Source organism: Zonotrichia albicollis, chromosome 2 (genome assembly GCF_047830755.1).
Source record: "Zonotrichia albicollis isolate bZonAlb1 chromosome 2, bZonAlb1.hap1, whole genome shotgun sequence".
Classification (NCBI taxonomy): domain Eukaryota; kingdom Metazoa; phylum Chordata; class Aves; order Passeriformes; family Passerellidae; genus Zonotrichia; species Zonotrichia albicollis.
In genome coordinates, this window is record NC_133820.1 from 1,744,337 (window position 1) to 1,765,595 (window position 21,259).

The 21,259-nt window shown below is 46.1% G+C and overlaps 1 protein-coding gene across 21 annotated transcripts in view; it reads left to right on the forward strand.

Moving 5' to 3' along the window:
* Positions 1–21,259, forward strand: part of GDPD5 (glycerophosphodiester phosphodiesterase domain containing 5) — a 100,643-nt gene that overhangs the window by 62,271 nt on the left and 17,113 nt on the right. For all 21 annotated transcript variants that reach the window (XR_012577594.1, XR_012577597.1, XR_012577598.1 and 18 more), the window contains 6 exons: positions 9,070–9,173; positions 12,530–12,623; positions 13,016–13,075; positions 15,270–15,368; positions 16,546–16,639; positions 18,910–19,055. Coding sequence is in view for 7 of the 21 variants with exons in the window: in XM_074531024.1 (XP_074387125.1) it covers positions 9,070–9,173; positions 12,530–12,623; positions 13,016–13,075; positions 15,270–15,368; positions 16,546–16,639; positions 18,910–19,055 (597 nt within the window). In the remaining 14 variants the exon portion in view is untranslated. The remainder of the gene's footprint in view (positions 1–9,069; positions 9,174–12,529; positions 12,624–13,015; positions 13,076–15,269; positions 15,369–16,545; positions 16,640–18,909; positions 19,056–21,259) is intronic.

Here is a 21,259-nt window from a genome sequence, read left to right on the forward strand (position 1 = left end):
GTGATCCATAGAGGTGCAGGGTGGTTGGGTCACAGCTTTGCTGGGCTTTTTAGAGACTGCAATCTTTTCCAGGCTTGGTATAGGGCCCAAATGTCCTATTTCCACCTGGAGCTAGAAGCTGAACATTAAGGAAACACCTTCCAAAATCCCCAGGATGGGCACAAAATGTTCCTCCTGCTGATAATAATTTTTTTCTGACATTACTTGAATAAAATGTAATGCTGAGGCCATTACATTTAACAGCCTTCATTGGCTGTTTTCTTAGGTAGATTATAGAGTCCTTTTTTTTTTTTTTTTTTTTTTTACTGAGCCTGCTTTTATGAAAGCTGGTTTTAATCCTGACCCCCTTGCCCCAGGATGCTGGTGCTTTAATTAAAGTGAACCATCAGCTGAATGCAAGTCGACACCATCATGTGCCTTTGCAAAGGACTGTCAGGAGCCTGGCATGAGTTAGCAGCAATGACACCCTCAGGAGGCTCTGAGCACGAAATCCTCCTGCTGCTTGATGCTGATGAGAGCTCAGCAGGGATGCTGTGCCCAGCAAGGTGCCCCACTTCAGGCAAGCCTTGCACCTCAGCCACGTGGTCTCTGCAAGGACCTTGGGTTGTATTTTTTTTTTCCTTCCCTAGATGAGGCTCATCAGTAAAGAATGGAAAAAAATCTGGACCTGTTTAGTCTGGAAAAATTAGCTGTCTCCCCTTGGTCTCCAAGTAAGAAAGTAAAAAAGGATGTTATGGTGCTTTATTAGCATCAGGAATGGGTTTGGAATACTTGAATTATTCCATGAGTTTGTCCAGAAGCACTGGTAATGTTGGCTGGGCAAAATCCAGTAGGTTAAAAAGGTGTTATCAGGAGCTGTGGGAGTAGAGTAACTCATGCTGTGGGGGATAGATCGGGGATCCCCTCTCACTCTCTTCTGTCTCATCGTGAATCAGAGGCTCCCTCAGGGATTTTTGTTTACCTCTGCCTTGAATGAAAGAGCAAGGATGTAATTGCTGGAAGCAGAGCTGGTCCAGGACGTGATTATTGCTGCTGAAAGTCCCCAGGGGCCAGAGAGAGCCCTGGCTCCAGCTGTGCTGCTGTCTGAACAGCACAGGAATTCCCATCTCTGCCATCCGGGCTTGCCAGTGCTTTCTGTGGATGCTGGGGATGCACTGGAGTGCTGCCTTTGTTGGGTTGTGGGCACCTGGAGAGAAACAGGTGCTCTGACACAGTCTGTGGAGAGGGAGGCTGGGTTATCCCTCAGTTTGCATCCCTCTATCCCTCTCCTTGCTGTTCAGGCAAGCAAAACTGTCCCGTTGCTCCCAGCTTTGTAAGCCTGGAGGGAATCAGCCCTAGCCTTTGTGGCTGTGTTTTTGGAGGCTGGGAGCTGGAGGTGTTTCACAACGTGTAGCAATGATATTTTTAGAGGTTTGGCTCTCTTTGAGTTGCATCTGTTGAGCTGCAGTTCAGCTCCAGCAGCCCCAGCAGGAGCACATATTTTAGGAATATGTTCTCTGCTCCTTTCTGTGACCTGCTAAATGGAATTGTAAATGGAGCATGTCACAGCTCAGGAATCTCATTCATGGCCTCTTCTAACAAGGTGTGCAGAGAGCTCTTAGCCCAGGCTTTGTAATAAACAAGATGTGCCTGAGATGTGCAGTGACTTACTTCAGGAAACATCTGGTGAAGTGTTGAAGCCTCAGCATCAGGGCTCTCTCTCTCTCTCTTTTTCTCCCTCTTTTTCTCTCCCTCTCTTTTTCTCCCTCTCTTTTTCTCCCTCTCTTTTTCTCCCTCTCTTTTTCTCCCTCTCTTTTTCTCCCTCTCTTTTTCTCCCTCTCTTTTTCTCCCTCTCTTTTTCTCCCTCTCTTTTTCTCCCTCTCTTTTTCTCCCTCTCTTTTTCTCCCTCTCTTTTCTCCCTTTTCTCTCCCTCTCTTTTCTCTCCCTCTCTTTTCTCTCTTTCTCTCTTTCTTTTCTTTGCTCCTTGCTTCAGACCCATTGTCTGCCAGACCAAATTTCTTCCTTCTTCTGCCCATTTCTTTACTGATTGGCAGGTGCCTCTTATGCAAGACCACAGGGTAACGTGTTACCAAGGAGTAAAAAACCTTGGCAGTGTTTCTGAAGTGACCAGACTGGCTCAAATTGGTTGTGCTCCCAAATTTATCTTTCCAGTCGCTCCCTGTCCTTCCTGGAGAGGGCTGTAGCAATTGGGGAAATTCCTTATGAAATCCCATTCCTTATGAAATTTGAATTATTAAGCCAAGACGGGGAAAGCAGAGAGTTGAGGATGAGGAGGAGTTCAAGCAGAGGTTTGCACCAGATGGTTGGGGTTGTTGGATGGAGAGAAAACAAAGCCTTTGGGCAGGTTACAAAGTCCTGTGGGAGCTGCCTGATGCACTGTGGGGTCTTGCAGGCTCCTCCTGCTCCCTTGGGCTCCTGAATCTTCACTCCAAGAGAGGGATGAAAGCCTGATCCCTCTGCAGCCTTAGGTGAGGGAATTTCAGCCCAGGCACCTCGGGTGTGCGTGAGGTCTGTGAGGCCAACATTTACTACTCAAGTCTATTGATTTGCTCACTTAAATGGTTCAAATCCTTGGGGTGCAAGGTGCTTTCCATTAGTTCTGCCTCTCTGCAGTGCCAGATGGAGCTGCTGGATGTGCTTTTGGCAGCAAAGGCTGATTGCACCCTGGGCTGTAACAGTGGCAGTGCCGGATGTGGGATTTCCTCTCCTGGGACACTTGAGGGAACTCATCTGAGCACTGAGGGCTCCCTGTAAACATAGAACAGACAGAAGTGAACCCATGGGGCACCAAACTGCTTGGAACAGGAGCCAGGAATGGAGGAGGATGGGTGGAGAGCTGGGCTTGTGCAGATGGAGGTGGGAATAGAGGATTTTGCTGCTCCCAGCAGCTAAGGAGAGGATGGAGAAGGTCACAGAATGATAATTTTTTGGTGTTGGAAGGGACCTTGAAGATCATCCTGTTCCAACACCTTCCACTGGACCCAGGAAGGTGTTTCCCTTCTGTCCAGCCTGGCCTTGAGACCTTGAGCCAGGATGGCCCTTGGCAAGAGGCAGTGGGCACAGCCTGCGTCAGGGGAAATTCCAGCTGGGCAGAAGGGAAATTTCTCCCCATCAGGGTGGTGGGGAAACCCTGGAGCAGAAGCCAGAGGAGGGTGGGAATTCAGTACAAGTCACTGCTTTAAGGGCTCTGCATTCACATACTGAGAGTTAATAAGGAGAGTTTGTCATTTCTCCTAAAGTGTTCCCATTGACAAAACACTCCAGCTGACACTTGTTCCTGGTGATCCTCAGTTTCTGATTCTCTTGGGAGATGGAGTCATCTTTCATTCTCAGAGATGATTTAATAACTTGCTTGAAGATAATGTTTTGTTTGTTTGGACAAGATCTGATTGGGTAATCCCGAACTGAGGAATTGTGCTGTCAGTTTTCCCTTTGTATTTGCTGGATAAATGTTACCTCTCCTCCTTTCCTCTCCAAACTAATACTGATAAATGCCTGCAGCAAATTGATTCTTGAAAATGCCAGAAAACAGTGGAGTGCAGACTCCTTAATAAACTCTTTGTTGGATCCAGGAGTGAATTAAAATGATCTGAAAACACTCTTGAGTGATGGTGGTGGTGCTCCAGTCCAACTCCAGCTCCTGGATTTGCTGCTGAGGTAGAGAGCAATTGTTCAGGACTGATCCCTCAAAAACCCCATTGATTTGCTAGAGGCAGGTGCCTGAGCTGGTGGATATTTAGGGACACAAGGATGGAATGCACTGCAGGGAGATAAAACACCTTTTCACCTTGTTGCATTTCCAAGGTTGAAAGTGTGGTTGTATTGAATATCTCTGAATGTTGCCTGCAAACAAAACTTCCAGCAGGGAGATTTACAGTATGGAGCTGGAGGAAGATTCCCACACTGGGTTTTGTTGGTGTGGTCAGATCCACGTGCTGCTGTTTTCCATCTGCTTGTGCATGCCCTGCACAATGTGCTGCCAGATTTGTGGGAGGGCTCAGGCTCCTTCCAGATTCCTCTCAGCAGAAATTCCATCCTCAAGCCAAGATGCCCTTCAGCAAGAAATTGCTTTAAAATATTAAATCTTCTCTAAAAGGCTTCTGTTTTTCAAAACTGGAGTTTTTTTCTGATTAAAAAAAGAAAGGGGGGGGAGAGGAGGGGTAAGACATTGTTAAACAGCTTCTTCCTGTTCTAGTTGGATTTTCATTTAGTTATTTCATTATTTTAATGAATGAACAGGAGGTTCACTGTGCTCAGGAGGCAGAGAATGGGTTGGGTCCTCCCCAGGGACTGAAAGCCATGGATTCCCAGAGGCACTTTGCCTTGAATAAGAGCCTTCTTCCTGGTGGATGAGTGACAGCCCCAGAAACAAGAGGGTCAGCTTCCTCCTCCCCCTCTCTCCCCCTTTTTCCTCTTTTTTATTTTTTTTTCCCCCCACATTTTTTTCCTTTTTTTCCTTTTTCTCCCTCTTTTTCCTATTTTTTTCCTTTTATTTTATAAATAAAAAATGTGCCCCAACTGCCGCACTCATCTGATTTAAACATCTACACAACTTTGGGCTGTGTCCTCTGCCCGGCCTCAGTGGTGGCTCCTTGTAGAGTTCACAGAACCACGGAATGATTTGGATTGGGAGACTTTAGGGATCATCTTCTTCCAACCCTTGCCATGGGCAGGGACACCTTCCACCACACCAGCTTGCTCCAAGCTGTTGATGCTCTCCAGTTCTCAGTCTTTTAAAGAAAATATCTTTAAGTGACAAAGATCTATCTGCTCTGAGGTGGATCTCCTCAATTCCAAGCACCCACAACCTCCTCCCTGTGTTTAGGGTGGAAGCTTTAAGTGGAATCTTTCTCTCTTTGGGTAGAATCTTTCTTTTTCTTTGGGTGGAATCTTTAGGTGGAATCTTTATGTGGAGCCTCTCTCTTTAGGTGGAATCTTTCAGTGGAATCTTTCTCTTTAGATGGAAGCTTTTGGTGGGATCTTTTTTGAGGTGGAATCTTTCAGTGGAATCTTTCTCTTTAGATGGAAGCTTTTGGTGGAATCTTTCTTTTGAGGTGGAATCTTTCGGTGGAAGCTTTCTCTTTAGATGGAAGCTTTAGGTGGAATCTTTGGGTGGACTCTGCTGTGGTTTCAGCTGCTCTGGGAGAGCTTTGGGCACAGTGGGTTTGTTGTGAGCCAATCCTCGCAGGTGGATGTGACTCCAGGAGGGAATACAAAATCCATCTGTTCCCCTCTGAGCTGTGCTGGGGTGACCTGCAGCACGCTCCAGCAGTGGCATTTGGGTTCCCTCACAGGAAAGCTCCTGAGGATGCACAGGTCCCTGGAAGGGACCCAGCCTCACCCACACTGATGGAATGTGTGCTGTGAGCTCGTCCCTGTGGGAATGGAGCCCTAATCCAGCCAGCAGAGGCATTTCCTCAGGCCCATTCCCAGTTCAAAGCAGGCTTCTCTCCTCGCAGTTCCTCTGAAGCTCTCTGGGTGCCAGGCAGGATGCTGGGGGCGTGGGTTTGCTTTTGGGAAGGGTTCTGCTGTTTCCTCCCAAGGCTGGGACACGTAGGTGGATCTCAGGGATGCTAATCCTGCTTGGGACGAGCTGACAGGGACTCCAGCAAGCAGCACAGGTGCAGGATGGCATTTCAGGGCTGCTGTCAGCTGGGGCGACTCCAGCAGCTTCTCTGGAGCAGAATCCCTCTGCTCTGTTGGCTCTGTCAGGGAATCAGCTGGCTCTGGCCTTGCCTTGGCTCCCACGGAGCAGACCTGGAGCCAAGTGTTGGGCTGGCCCTGCTTCCCAGAGGGAGTGTGAGGGGGCAGCTGAGCTCGGGGTGCAGCATCTCAGCACCCCTGGGGACTGGATGTGGGGAAAATAAGGGATTTAATGTGGCCTCACGTGTTGGACCCTCTGTTATGTGGTAAAAATAAGGAATTTAATATGGCCTCACATGTTGAACCCTCTGTTTTGCCCACAGGACTCGGGACAGAGTTCTGATAGAGCCAGCTTAATTATGTAATTTAAATCAATGTTAATTATAAATATATTGAATTTATTTATATATCCTATCGCTATATAAATATTAATTCTATTACTCTTAATATATAATATGAAGAATATTAATGATATGGTTCATCTTGAGTTCTTTTCCAGCCTTTCTAATTCTGTGATTAATAGAATTAACCTCAGGAAGAGAGGCACATGCGCATGCAGTGATAACCACTTCAGATCAATGCACTCTCACCCTGGGCAGTCTTGATTTTTTTTTTTTTTAATTTTTTGTTCACATCAGACTCTGAATCCTGATGCAGTGCTGATCTGTTTTTTGGGAGCAAAAGAGGCAATTTAGATAGCCTGGATTTCCTGGTCAAAGGATTTTTTTAGTTCACAAATGGTTCCATGCTGGGAGGTGTCTCCTGGCATATGTGTGATCATCTGGAATGAAATAGGTGAGAAATTCCTGTTTCTAATATAGAACTGAGAAAGTCCTTGTGGGAGGGGTTGGTGGGAGTGTGTGTGTGGTTAAACCTCACAACATCTCCCACAGATCGTGCAATAAATGAAATAAACTTCCTGAGCCTCTCTGCTTTCCTGTGCACTGCAGTAAATGATGCTTTGTCTGGCTTGGGGAGTTGCAGCAAAAGAGACTGGCAGAGCCTTCAGTTAACCAAAACTAATCCCTAAATTGGAAAATCTGTCCCCTGTGATATGAATTTCAGTGCTGTTTTAAACAAGATTAAATCTTCAAGCACAGGAGTGGGGAAAATCCGTGAGCCAGTGTCACAGATGAATCAAACACTGGCTTTTCTGAAAATTCCTTCAATATGTGGATTGGCTTTTTTTCCCCCAAAACCCCCTAACCTGGAGCTGATTTTGCTCCCACCTGGCATGGGGTAGGGATTGGGGATGTGCAAAAGTGGTGGAGAATGTGTATGAAACACTGATTTATGTACTTGTTTGTTATTAAGGATTCTGTGATTTTAATTAAAATTTTAAAATCTGGCAATCTACAACTTGGTAGAATGTCTCTGTTGTCATTAATTTCCTTTGGGTGCCCATCTGATTGTGTGTGTTGATCACTGAATCAGAGAATGGTTGGAGGGGACCTTAAAGATCAAATATTCTGTGTTTTTTTCTGCAAGCCCGCTGAGAAATGTGGCTGAACTCACTGAAGGATGCCTTGAGACAGAAGAATTTGCCTGGCTTTTCACAAAACCAGCAAGGCATGGCAAGGGCACCCTCAAGGACAGACCCAAAATAGCTTTTGGAGAGCTTGCCACAAGCTCTGCTGCCTGCATGTAAATAAGGGGGGGAATTATCTTTATATATACAGGGGGAAGAGCTCAAAGGTTTTAAAATGTTTTCCTTGGCTTGTTTATCAAATCAGTGCCACCCAGTGCATGAACATCAGCAAAGCTCAGCCCAGAGTGACCTTTAAAGAGCTGGAGGGTGGGATTTTTGTAGAAATCTTGGTCTGTGGCATAAAAGGTACCTAAAGCCTCCCTTGCCTTGGAAAACCCCAAATATATGTGGGAATATAACCCATATTTAGCTTATGTGGGTTAAATATGCAAAAAGGTGTTAGACCCCAATGGAGAGGGGGAAAGAAAATCCCAACAAACAGTGGGAAATTGAGGTTTGGGATCTTGGGGGCGTGCAGAGTGGAAGGCATCCAGAGGGAGGGGAATGGTTTGGGTTGGAAGCGACCTTCAAGCCCATCCAGTGCCACCCCACCTTGGGAAGGGACACTTTCCTTATCCCAGGCTGCTCCAAGCCCTGTCCAGCCTTTGGAACCATTCCAGGGATCCAGGGGCTTCTCTGGGCAAAATTGGATTGGCTTATACAGCCAAGAATTTGGAATTTCTATGAGAAAACATCATTTTTGGCACAGCAAAAGCAAAATCATTCCAACCCTTTTATTGCTTTATTTTGGCTTTTTTTTTTTTTTTTTTTTCTATGATGGAAGAGCTGTATCACAGGATTAGTGTCCAGGGTGATGCATGTTAAAAAATAGCCATATTAAAAATAAAAATAATTTACAGTTAAGTAGGTAACTCCAGCCCTTAGCATGGAAAAGGAGGCAAAACCTAGTATTTTTTAATGCTTCTGTTGTCACTATATCGGTTACATTGTTTTGCATAATTAAAAAGCCAGAAAGTTCACCAGGGAAAACAGCATTTTCCAAAAAAATCAGTGTGTGCTCAGGATCTGGAAGGGAATTACAGTGGCAGAGTTGCTCATAGTCTTTTCCAGTCTTCATCCTTCCTTGCTCATTGTGGGAAGAGAGGATTTGTTGGAATATTTTCCATGCAGAGTTTATTTCAGTGTTTTCCCTGTTGAAATGAAAACACCTGTGGACTATTTAAGGCCAAGGGTTAAAAACCAACCAGGAGCCCATGGAAATGGTGCTGGTGGGAGGCAGTTTGAAGGCACTGATTGATGTCCTTGTGGTTTGGGATTTTATCCATGGCATTGGAGCAGGGGCACTGAACAGATTTGTTTGAGGGATTTCTTTTGTGTGTGTGTGTGTGTTGAGGAGAATTTGAAATGCTCCTGCATGCTGAATGTTGGTGCTGGTGTGGTCTGTTTGTAAAACACTTGAAATATGTGGTGGTGGGAGGAATAAATGCTGGGGATGGGTGGTTTGGCTCTGCAGGATCTGAGCACCTCAGGGGAAGGAATAAGGAGTAGGAACATCCCTAATCTGCTGTGTAATCTTCACCATGGGATAGCTGCTCATTCAGGCTAAGCCCAGGGGAGGGGAAGATGCATGAGAATGGAAAAGGTAATTAAACAATTGCCCCAAAAAACCCAAAAAAACCCACCTAAACAACAAAAAATCCTCATCAAACAAAACCCCAGCTCCACATCTGGAAATGTCCCCTCTTCCCTGGCAGCTGGAGAAATGCTCTTCCAGCCCTCCATAAGGTGAATGTACATAAACGAGCCCGCTGCCCAGACCTGGGGAAATGTGGAACATTTCCAAATCTGCCTTTGGAAATGCCTCTTTACTCCACTGAGTCTCCACAGCTGGGACCAATTGGGATCCTGCTGACACTGACTTCTCTTTTCCTCCACAGTGGGAGCGCCTCTGGTTCCTCATCCTCACTTCATCCTTCTTCCTCACCCTGGTGTGGTTTTACTTCTGGTGGGAAGTTCACAATGACTACAATGAAATCAACTGGTGAGTAGAGCTTCCCTCAGGAAATTTGGGGTTTGGCCATCATGCACCTGCTTGATGCAGCTTTGGGTTCATCCAGATCCTTTGGATGGAGATGTAATGGTGAGAAAGGGAAAATTAGTGGGAAGTGGGGCTCAAGGAGAGCTCCTTCTGCCTGATCTGTGTGTGGATGTGACGTGGCCTCACATCTCCACTTGGTGGCTGGGTTTTTGTTTGTTTATCTTGATGGTTGGCTGGATTTGAAAGTGACTGAGCAATTTGGCTGCAGCTATTCCACAAAATACCCATGGCAAAAATTCAGCCTGAAGCACATGGGTGTGGAAAATATTATACAAAGTTGGAAGGACCTGAAAAGGAGCTTTGCAGTGGGATGTGCTGGAATTTAGGGTGTTGCCAGCTGCCTTCCAGTGCTGGAAATTATTCTCCCTTTTACTATCAGCAGCATCTTAAAACATTTTGACAGCACCTTGGGCTGTATTCTAACCAAACTGCTTTGACATCATCTTCTTGTCAAACATAAGATGTAAAGTGGATTTTAAAGCACAGTGGGGAGCTGATCCCTTAAATAAATCATCTGCTTTAGATGCTGGAGCTGTGTGAGGGAGAGTATTTACCAACATGGTGATGTGAGCTGGCTCCTCCCAGGAGAAAAATGTTTTTTTTCTCTTTGCTCACGCCCACACTCTGAGAAGTGAAACCATTACTGTGGTTCTGTATTATTTGTAACAGCAGCATGATAAACATGCCTTTTTTTAAGTGGTATTTTGGAACCCTTCTCTTCTTCAGTTTGTACCCTCAATGATTGCTCCAGTGCAAAACCAGCTCTGTCTGAGCACAGAGTTGTGAGAGGGCTAAAGCATTCCTTCAGAAATGAAGGAAAGCCCTGGGAATGGGCACTGCAGCTGCAGTGCTGCCAAGTTTTGGGTCCCCAAATGTTCTTGCAGGAGTGGGGGGAGATGTGCAGCTCTGCTCTGCATGCAAGAGGCATTTGGGATTTAACACAGATGTCACCAAAGCCCTGTCCCTGCCATGCATCCCAGGGTGCTGGAAGCACATCCCAAGAGGGAAAGGATTCCCTCGTGTGCAGCACAGGGCTGGAAGAGGCTCTGTGGATGAAAACAGCATTTCAGGCCCTGAGAATGGCTCAGTGCTCTGTGTGTGCTGTAACCCCAGCTGCACCCCTGCTCCACACACCACCAGAGGTCGAGCAGGGTTCTGGAAAACAGCTGTGGAGAGGCTGGGTAGGAGGAGGAGAACACAGGGTGAGGCTTTAATTACAGCCATGCCAGTTCCAGGCAAGGGGAGAAATAATTTCCATTGGGTCCGTGCAGGCTGAGCCTGGCCCTTCCCTTCCAGCACAGCTGCATGGGCTCCCTGAAAACAGAGCAGTTTGGGGCCAGACAGGGTGAGAAGGACCTGAAAGCACCATTTTATTCCCTGCAGAGCTGTGAACCTGTTGCTGATGAGGCACAGCGAGGTCCTGGTGTTTAGAAGCAGCACCTTTGCTGTTGCTCTGTCATTGTCACTTCTGGGTGGTGATTTTGGACCAGGTTTCTTTGCTGCTTGCTCCTGCTGCCTTCCTCTCTGCCCCACTGATTTCTTGGCAAGCTGGGAGCTCCTCCAGAGGACAGGAAGGGCTCTTTGGGGCATGGCACACCAAGATAGTGCCCCAAGAGGAGCTGGGAAGAGGAGCTGCTGTGATATTGGTGTGAGGAGCTGCTGAGCTCCTTCCTGCCCTCCAGAGCTCATCCCTGCAGCTCTCCTGGCTCCTGTCACCTTCAGCCTGTCCCACCAGGTGGAGAGGGACTGGAGAAAGATTTCTCCCCTCTTTGGGACTTGCTTCAGCTCTGTACCACCCTCTAGGAGGAGATTTTTCAACCCAAACCTCTGAGGGCCTTTTCCCTCTGCCACCCTTGAGGAGGTTTTTCATCTTTTTACCTGTGTGTCAGACAGCTTGGGCAGCAGTTAAGTCATTTCAACTTGTGAGGACCAAAGGGCTGTTCTGGGATTGAAATGGGTTTTAGGAGGACAAGGCAAAACTGTGGGCCAGCAGATATTGTTTCAGGCCTTTACCACTGAGATCCTTGTAAGTGAAGATGCTTTGTACCTCTTCAGTATTTTTTTTAATTTATTGCTTTTGGCATTTTCCATTTTGGTGTCTACACTTGATTTCATTACAGTATTACAGTTCAGCCCTGCACTGTCTGAGGTTTGTACTGCACCAGAAAGTTCCACTCAAGCTCAGGCAGGCTGAGGGGGATGCTCTGATTTGTGACCCTGCCTGTGTTCCCCCCGCAGCAGGACCGTAAATGCAAGTCTGTGTAGCAGAGGTTTTCTTCCTTGGTTCTGGAGAAAGCTCCTCTGCTCCTTAGCTCCCATGGACCCAGCAGTTTAAAACAATCATTTGCACATCAGGTGAAGGCCTGGTGCTCTCAGAGGGACACTGAAGGGACATCAGAGCAAAAGCTTAAATGGCCTGAGAGCCGAGGAAGCTCTGGGTGGTGGCATCAGCAAAGACTTCAGAGGAGCCCTGGTTCCTTTCTTCCCTCTTTTTTCCTAGCAGCACGTCTGGATCCCTGCAGATCCCTGGGTTTGTGCTCTTTGACTCCCTGAGCAGGGCCTGGACCTGGGCCATGCCTGTTGAGCCCAAGGATTTGATCTCCAGGTCCCACAGGGGAGCTTTGCTCCTGGACAGAATGAGAATCAGAGAATATCCTGAATTACATCACAACTCCAGCTCCTGGCTCTGCACAGGACAGCCCCAAAAACCACCCCAGAGTTTGTCCAAACAGACCTGAGGTTCTGGCTGATGAATGATGCTGGGTTTGAGTGCTGGGGAAGAGATTGAATCTTTGACCTGCACTTATATAATGCAGCATTTCTGTCTGTTGTAACCAAAAAATAAAAAAAAAATTAAAAAAAATTTTGAAAAGGCACTAAGAGGCAAAAAAAAAAAAACCAAAAAAAACCCCAGCCAGTTCATTGATTGAGCTGATTCCACCCCAGAACCATCCTGTCCTTGCTGTGCCAAAGGGTTTGCACAGCGATAATGTCAACCCTGATTCAAGCCAATTTAGGAATGTTGTTTTGGGGTTTTTTTCCTAAAAATCCAGAGGCGAAATTTGAATCCAGGTCAGGTCTGAACTGTCAGAAGCTGCAAGAAGGGTTCTGGGGTTTCTCTGCCTCTCTCTATCCATTAATTTCCATAAGAGATTAAAGCACTGGGCTGTCACTTGTGCTTTTTGCTGCCTATCTCTTTTTCTAGGGAAAGATCTGTTTTCTAAAGTCTTGTCTAACCCCAGTGAAGCTGTCCTGGTGTTGAATCCCTTTTTAATCTGCCCTTCCCACTTCTCCCCCAGGTTTTTGTATAACCGGATGGGATATTGGAGTGACTGGTCCATTCCAATCCTTGTAACAACTGCTGCTGGCTTCACCTACATCACAATGTTACTGGTGAGTGGAATGAAATCCCATTTCCTAGAGCTTTGTGTGTTGGCTTTAAAAAGGCCACGAGCTGCTCAGGCCATCAGCAAGCTGAGGAGTGATTTCTCTCTCTTTTTCTTAGCCTGGAGTTGCATAAAATCAAAAGTGAGAAGCTGATGGTCTTGGAGCTCAGATGCTCAAAAGTAAAAGACAGATACCCTCAGAGGAGGAATGCAGTTTTGTTTCCTATGGTATACCATGGCCCAGTTTCCACTTCTGGGCACAAGTGGCAGTAGTTTCCCTTTGTCCCAAGGTTTTGGGACCTTCATAGTGATGTCCATCCAGGTGGCACTGTCCCTGCATGCTCAAACCCTTCAGGGTGGTGATGTGCCTCTGTCTGACTGTCTGTTTGTCCCTCCCAGATCCTGGCCCTGTGTCACATAGCTGTGGGGCAGCAGATGAACCTGCACTGGCTGCACAAGGTAAATCTCAGCTCCAAAGAATTTGGTGAAGTGCTTTTGGTCCTTGATGATAGAGAGGCCACATGTGGAGATGGAGAAACAGTTTTTTCAGTTTCTCCATCTCCAGAGGCTTAGAGCAGCCTCATTCAATCCTAGCTCAGGTGCTCCAGGAACCTTCAGGAACCTCCCTGGGGCTCCAGGAACCTCTCAGGTGCTCCAGGAACCTCTCAGGTGCTCCAGGAACATCCCTGGGGCTCCATGAACCTCTCTGGGGCTCCATTCTGTGCTGAGCCCAGCCTGGAGAGGGGCTGAGCAGAGCTGAAGCTGTTCAGAGCGTGCTTGGAAGGACCAGCAGGGAAAGCCTTGGGAGAAGGAGTTGTAGGTGTTGCAGCTGGGGGTGTGCAGGGCGAGGTTTGCTGGGCCCAAGGGGATTTGTGTGTGGAGCAGTTGGAGAAATGCTGCTGTGAAACACAAGGAAAGACATTTGGAGCACAGAAAGGGAGGGAAAGGTGTGCAGGGAGAGAAAATGGCTTGGCAGGATCCCATTGCAGCTGGCAGTCTGCTGACTGGGAATGAAGGGAGCAGTCCTGAATCTGCCAGTGCCCAACTCCTCCTGAAATTCTGCACGTGATGTAGGATCAGAGCCTGAACCTCCCAGGACAGGGACAGCAGACGCTTCCCCATCCTGCCTTTTCCTTTTTTCCTTTTCCTTTTTTCCTTTTCCTTTTTTTCCTGTTCCCTTTTTTCCTGTTCCCTTTTTTCCTTTTCCTTTGTTTCCTTTCCTTTTTTTCCTTTCCTTTTTTCAGTTTCCTTTTTTCCTTTTTTCAGTTTCCTTTTTTCAGTTTCCTTTTTTCAGTTTCCTTTTTTCCTTTTCCTTTTTTTTCCCCTTTTTTTTTCCTTTTTCTTTTCCTTTTTTCTTTTCCTTTTTTCCTTACCTTTTTTTCCTTTCCTTTTTTTCTTTTCCTTTTTTTCTTTTCCTTTTTTTCTTTCCCTTTTTTTCTTTTTCTTAGGGATGGTAGAAATTATGCTTCCTCAGGGGAAGAGGATGCAACCAGAGAGGGGCAGGGACTGTCTGACTGGTGCTGCAAAAGAAGTTAGTAATTCTTGAGTCTGACATATGCTTCTCCATCAGGAAAAATGGTATTTTCAGATAAGCTGATGGGCTTAGATGAGTAAGTCCAGAAGAGGGGTGGATAATCAGTTCTACCCTCTGGACTCCCACCTTCTTCCAAGACCCCCCCTTCTCATCACATCTCAGATGTGTGGCTCTGTCTCTTCCCTTCCCCACACCTCCCCCAGCTTCCTAAGGAGGCTGAGACACAAGGCTGGAATAAGTTAATATTTTTCTCAGAGCTGTACTGAATTAACTTCAAATATAGATTAAAGTGTGTGGGAAAGGCTGGTATGGGCAAAGCACCCAACTCCTTCCAATTTTCTCCTGCAATTCTGTGCAGAGGGGTGTGAGCCAAGTGGGAGATGAGTGTGAGGGGAGGAGAAGCAGCAATAAATTGGAGCTGATGGGAGGAGTGGAGATTTGTGTCCTGACACAGGATGGCCACACCAAGGGGAATTAGGGCTCTAGAAAGAGGAATCCTGTTTACATGCACCAAAGGGATTCTGTAAATGTTGGCAATGTGGGATTTGATTTGCTGGTCTGGATGTTAAACCTGAAATGGTCCTGGAGGAGCCCAGTGCACCTGAAGTGATCCATTCATTTTTGGGGATCAGTTTTCTGCCAAGTCTCCCCTGCAGATTTTGCACCTGCAGCAGCATCCTTTGCCTCTGGCAGAGCAGAGGCTGAATGCCAGACTCAGGCAGAGAGTGGGGAATTATTTTTAGACAGGCAGCCCAGATTTCCAGTCTTTGCAGCTGGAGTTATTTCCGTGGCACTTTTCCATGGTTTGAACTCTTTACCTTCACCACGGAGGTCGTGTTTTCTTTTTGACTGCTCTGCTCAGACCTCTGAGTGCTTCCATGAGAGAGGGAGGTCCTGGGGGCTGAGCTCTGTCACCTCAGTGCCACCACTGTCCCTTCCCAGCCCCAGTGTCTGCTCTAACATGAGCCCAACCTCCTTCCCCGTGAATTGCTTCTTTCAGACCTTTTATTACAAACAAAGCTTTTCTCTCTCCATTTCCCAACCTATAATAAATAACCCAACCTAATTTTTATAACAACCACAGTCCCCAGCCTGTAAATACCCCCTGGTTTCTTGCAGATTGGCCTGGTGACAACCTTGATAACCACTGTGGTGACCATGTCATCGATAGCACAGCTTTGGGATGATGAGTGGGACATGGTTTTTATTTCACTGCAGGTAAGTTGTTTGCATGGATGCTTCCCTGGAGGAGGAAGCCATGGCACCACCTGGTGCAGCTGAATTCCATGGGATTTATGTATTTCTGTATGATAAAACTCTGTCTTGATGGTTGTCACAACCCAGATTGAAATCTTGGAAATGAGAAAATTGTTTTAAGGAAGATTTGTGGTGTCTTGCAGGGCAAGAAAAGTATGAAAGGAAAATATCTACAAATTTAATTTCTTACAGATCTGCTCTCTGTTCCTTTTCCTCTCTTCCTCAAAAAAAGAAGTCCAGAAATATTTTCCCCATTTTGCTGAAGAGGTGACCACTGACGTGTATTTGGGAGTATGCAAATCTATGCAAATGCAGGGGGTGGAAATGGCATTCACACAAATGACTAACATTTCTCAGAAGTGCTTCATTTTATTGGGGTATTTTTAAGATTTAGGCAGGGGATTGGAGAGCAGAATCACGACTCAGATGATCCATCTGCAGCGTTGTGTCATGGTGCTGCTGCACCCTGCTGATACAGGCCAGTGTGTTCAGAGAATTCCAGATGAGTTTGGGTGGGAAGGGATCCCAAATTCCATCCAGTGCCACCCCTGCCATGGCAGGGACACCTTTCACTGTCCCAGCTGCTCCAAGCCCCATCCAGCCTGGATTTGGACATTGCAGGGATCCAGGGGCAGCCACAGCTGTTCTGGGCACCCTGTGCCAGGGCCTGCCCACCATTATCCTGATTTTTTTTCCTTATATTTAGTCTGAACCTAGACTATTCCAGTTTAAAACCATTCCCTCACGTCGTACTGCAGCTGACTGATAAAATCTGTCCACGTTTTCTTACCCTTTAAGTCCTAAAAGGCCACAATAAGTTGTTCCTGGAGCCTTTTCCAGGTGAGCTCCCCAGCCTGGTTCCAGAGCAGAGGGACTCCAACCCTGGAGCAGCTCTGTGGCCTCCTCTGCACTCCCTCCAGCAGCCCTTTTCCCAAATATCTGTGTTATTGAGGGAGAAATTCCCCTAAAAGGGGGTTAGAGCTTTCCTCCTTTCCCTTCAGAGCAGCCCAAAAGCCAGAGGTACCATCAGCATTTAGAAGAAAGCAATGTCCAAAACAGAACCTGCAAAACCAATGAATTTTCAAGGTGCTGGGGTGTTTTTAATCCCATTTTCCTCTCCTGTTCTTGTTCCCTGCAGGCCACAGCCCCTTTCTTGCACATAGGAGCCCTGGCAGCTGTGACAGCGCTGTCGTGGTTGGTGGCAGGGCAGTTTGCACGGACAGAGAAAGCCAGTGAGTACCTCCTGGTCCCTGCACGGTGGCCACTGGCTGCTCCTCTTGATTCTCTTTTCTCCCCCTTGTTTTTCTCTTTTTTTCCCCCTCTTTTATCTCTTTTTTCCCCCTTGTTTCTCTTTCCTTCCCCATGTTTCTCTTCCCCCCCCTTGTTTCTCTTTCCCCACCTTGTTTCTTCTCCCCTTGTTTCTCTTTCTCTCCCCCTTGTTTTTCCTTTTCTGCCCCTTGTTTCTCTTTTTCCCCTTCTTTTTTCTTTTCCTCCTTTTTTTCTATTTTCCCTCCTTGTTTCTTTTTATTTCTCCCCTTGTTTCTTTTTATTTTTCCCCTTGTTTCTCTTTTTCCCCCTTGTTTCTCTTTTTTTTCCCTTGTTTCTCTTTCCCCCCTTGTTTCTCTTTCCCCCCTTGTTTCTCTTTTCCCCCTTGTTTCTCTTTTTCGCCCTTTGTTTCTCTTTTTCTTCCCCTTGTTTCTATTTCCCCCTTGTTTCTCTTCTTTCCCCCTTGTTTCTCTTTTTCACCCTTTCTCTTTTTCTCCCTTTGTTTCTCTTTTTTCCCCCTTGTTTCTCTTCCCCCTCCTTGTTTCTCTTTTCCCCCCTTATTTCTCTTCTTTTCCCCTTGTTTCTCTTCCCCCCCCTTTTTTTCCCTTCTCTTTCCCCCCCCTTGTTTCTCTTTCCCCCTTTGTTTCCCTTTTCCCCCCTTGTTTCTCTTCCTCCCCACCCCTTTTCTCTTTTTTCCTTTTCCCTGTCTCTTTGTTTTATTATTATTATTTCAATAAGCCAGGAAGCTGTTTTCCTCCTCTCTTTCTGTTCCTGGATTGTTTTGTTTGTTTTTAAGAAAAAACAGTGCCATCTCTTGATCTTAAGATTATTTCAGACTCATTTGAATCACGGAATTTACCTTACCTGGAAGAGTTTACAGCCTTTTTTGTATAGACATGGTGGTTTAGAAATAAAAGAAAAAAAAAACCCAAAATATCTGTGAGAACCTCCAGTCACTTTTAATGGAAAACAGGATTTTAATATTTTGGAAACAGCTGCAGGTCTTGGTGCAAGCCTATTCTCTTGCCCTTTCTGTGTGGCATTTCAGCTTTTTTTTTTTTTCTGAGGAAATTTTTAGGGTTTTTTTTTTTTTCTCTGGTTAAACTGAATGTTCAGAGCCTGGTCAGGATCTCATTTTGTGTCTGCCTGCAGGTTTGGGTGCTGGTGACACCTTTAAGGTGCAGGACACAGCATGAGGTGTCACTGAGTTCCTGCAGTGCTCCCTGAGTGATGGAGGCAAAAATCCCTGGCAGAGTTCCTGGAGTTGCTTTCTGCCTTGTGGGAACATGTGTGAATGAGCCTGTTGGATGCTGGAAGCAAAAAGGAGCCTATTTATGAGTGAAACCAGATCAGCTGTGGCCAGGAGCTGAGCTGGGCCTAAAAATAAAAAAAACACCGCCTTCTCTATCTTGCATCCATTGCAAATATTTGTTCTAAGTAGTTTGGGTTTGTTTTTTTTTTTTTTTCTTTTTTTCCCCCTTTTTATTTTTGGAGGTTATCCCTGTAGTTCCAAAGCCTTCATGAGCTTGCAAAATAAATAATAACTTTTAAAACATTTAAAAATCAAGTCTTTTGCTGTAACATCTGTGGTTTCAAGTGGCTCCAGATTTCTCAGGTGTTCAAAGGATTCCCAGGGAGCCTGGGTTTGCTGGGAAGTCACTGATAAATGGAATTTGGGTGGCATGGGAGGCAGAACTGCTCCTCTGGCCCCAAGCACTGCAGCTCTGTCACAGCCCAGGGATTTATTTAAACATCTCCAGCTTGCTCAGTAAAGCATTATTGTATTTTTCTGGTGCAAATCTCGAGGCAGGAGCAGCTGAAGTGGCTTTGCCCTGGCTGAGGTGGGTGGTGCTGGTGAACCACCAACATAAACTTTCGATGCACTGAGCTGGTGCCATGGCTTATTTTTAGCTGTGTGTGACTGGTGAATTAATTCCCTTGTCAGGCAGGGCAAAATTTGGTGCTGTCCCACCCAAAGGGTGGAAATGGCAACAACATTTTGAGCTCCGTTTCTGGAGGTCGAAGCAATTCACTTTATTTATTGTTTCCCCAATACGAAATGAAGTGTAAACCTCTTTCAGGACTTGAATTTATTTTTTTTAGTGTTTGTTTTTTTTTCCTAAGCACTGACAGCAGATCAGGGGAGGAGGACAGAGGAGCCTTGCCTTTGCTGCTGTGCTGTGAGGAGGTCGGGGCCAGCCTTTTCACCATCTCTCTGTGTCTCTGTCCTCCCCAGCCTCGCAGATGCTGATGTTCACTGCGTACCTGGCAGTTGTAGTTGCACTTTACCTCGTGCCCCTGGCCATCTCCTCGCCCTGCATCATGGACAAGGCAGCCCTGGCACCCAGGCCGGCCATCCTGGGCCACCGAGGGGCTCCCATGGTGAGTGGGGACCTGCCACCATCTCTTTGGGGTGGCTTTTATTTTATTCAGGCTTCTAAAGAGCTTTGGTTTGTGCTGCTTGTGCAGGGGAAATCAAGAAACGCTGGCTTTGCTGCACATCTTCTTTCCATAGTAAAAATAACAGCAGTTAACCTGCTGGCCTGACTGATAGCAGCAAACCCTGACAATGAACATCTTCTGCCAGAGCAGGAGAAGGGCTTGTCTGGGAAATAAATCTGTGTCAGGTCAGGTCCTCTCTCATTAAATCAAGCTTCAGCTTTCTTGTGTGGGCAGTACAGTAATGAGGTCTCATCTCCTGCATCTACTTATTAAATCCCTAATGGCTCAAGCTTATGAGTTTATCCTCTTGTCCATTGTAGGTTTGGGGTTTTCTTGTTTGTCTGGCTTTTTTTTCCTCCTGTTTGTTTTGTGGTTTTTTACTTCCTTTCAGTCTAGTTGAGGAATTTACTGAAAATTTGCGTCACAGAATCCCGGAATGGTTTTTGTAGGAAGGGACCTTGAAGACCATTGAGTTCTGAGCCCCTGCTATGGGCAGGGTTAGTTATGGATGGTCTCTAAAATATGGGATTAAAAACATGTTTTATTTTATGTTTTAAACAGAACACTTACTGCCTTGGCTGTTACTCACTGGGCATGATGGGACACTAATGCTGAAATCCAATGGCCTGGCAGATCTCACACTAAGCCCCACACAGGGCATTGTTTTACACAAAAGAAAATTCTTAGATAAGACTTCTAAGATTTAATTTCTTAGACATCACTTTAATCCTTGTGGGGTTTTTTTGGTCCAGTTCATGGCTCACAAGGAGATTAATACTGGAAAGGAGAGATAAAGAGAAAAAAAAATTAATGAAAAATAAATTAAAATTATGGCCGTATTTCCAGAAGGACAAGAAAACACCCTTAAATCTTGTTGGTGAAACAAAACACCAGATCCTTTAGTGCATAATCACAGCATCTCAGAATGGTTTGGGCTGAAAGGGACCTTCAAAACCACCTTGTTCCAGCCCCTTGCCATGGCCAGGGACACTTTCCCCTAGACCAGTCAGAGGTTTGCAGTGGCTGCAATTAGTTTGGAATAAAATTTGGTTCTTCTGTCCAGGCTTCTTCATTAACCTCCCCACCAAATGATGCCATGAGTTTCTTTTTTAAGCCCTTTTAATTAAGGGAAAACTAGAAATGTGGTGATGTCCAGCTGCAGCCAGGCTGTGCTGCTCTAACACAGTTTCATAATCTTCTTTAAGGAAGGTCCCCAAAGCTCCTGTCTCTGTCTGAATGCATTTGCAATGGATTTCTAAGCACAAAAATAACCAAAATGAGTTCATTTGCTGTAATTTTCTAGAAATTACTTGCTGTGTCTCTGCAGCAGGAAGAAATGAATAGTAGCCTGATTTTTGCAGGGGCTGAGTCTCTCAAACCAAGCACAGAGAGGAGGAAGAGCTGCTGGAAATCCTGAGCTGGCTCTGTCTGGCTCTCCGTACCTGGGCATGGTTTATAAAAGAGAGGGGGTTTGGAAATCATTGCTTTGTGCCCCAGGGTTTCTTTCCCTTAAGGAATTGGTTGCATCCCTTGTTATAAACCTGAATTTAGGTTTTAGACATAGCATAGCTGAATATATTGTACCAAGCAGGTATGCATTAAAAAACTGGAGAGATACAGAGAGAAATACAAGCAGAAAGGTTGTGCATTTTTTTTATAGTTATGGGAGTTTAGCTGTAAAGCCTATTTAAGAAAATACAATTAAATCTCAGCAATTAATTCCTGTAACAGGATGCATCTTTGCCTTAAACATGCTTAATTTGGGTTTCAGCTCCCTCCTTCTTGGAGGAACAGGCAGGCTGGAAGGATGGGAATGCCTGTATCTCAGATTTTCCTTTCTCACAAAGCCCCTCACATCTCAGGTTTATAAACCCCTGGTACAGAGCAGTCCTGCCTCTACACTGGTGCCATCTCTGGGGACAGGCAGCCTCTGACCTTGGTGGAAAAGGTTCAATTTACTTTCCTGGCTTTCTGGTTGATGTTTGCTGAGTTATGTCATGGTGTCAGTGGCTTGTGCAGAGGCTCAGCAGCTGCAGAGGGAGGTTGGGATGGACTCACTGGGAAAAGCAATTATTTCTGTCTTTGCCTGAGGGGTTCTGATCCCAGAATCACAGGATGGCTTGGGATGGAAGGGGTCTGGAAGC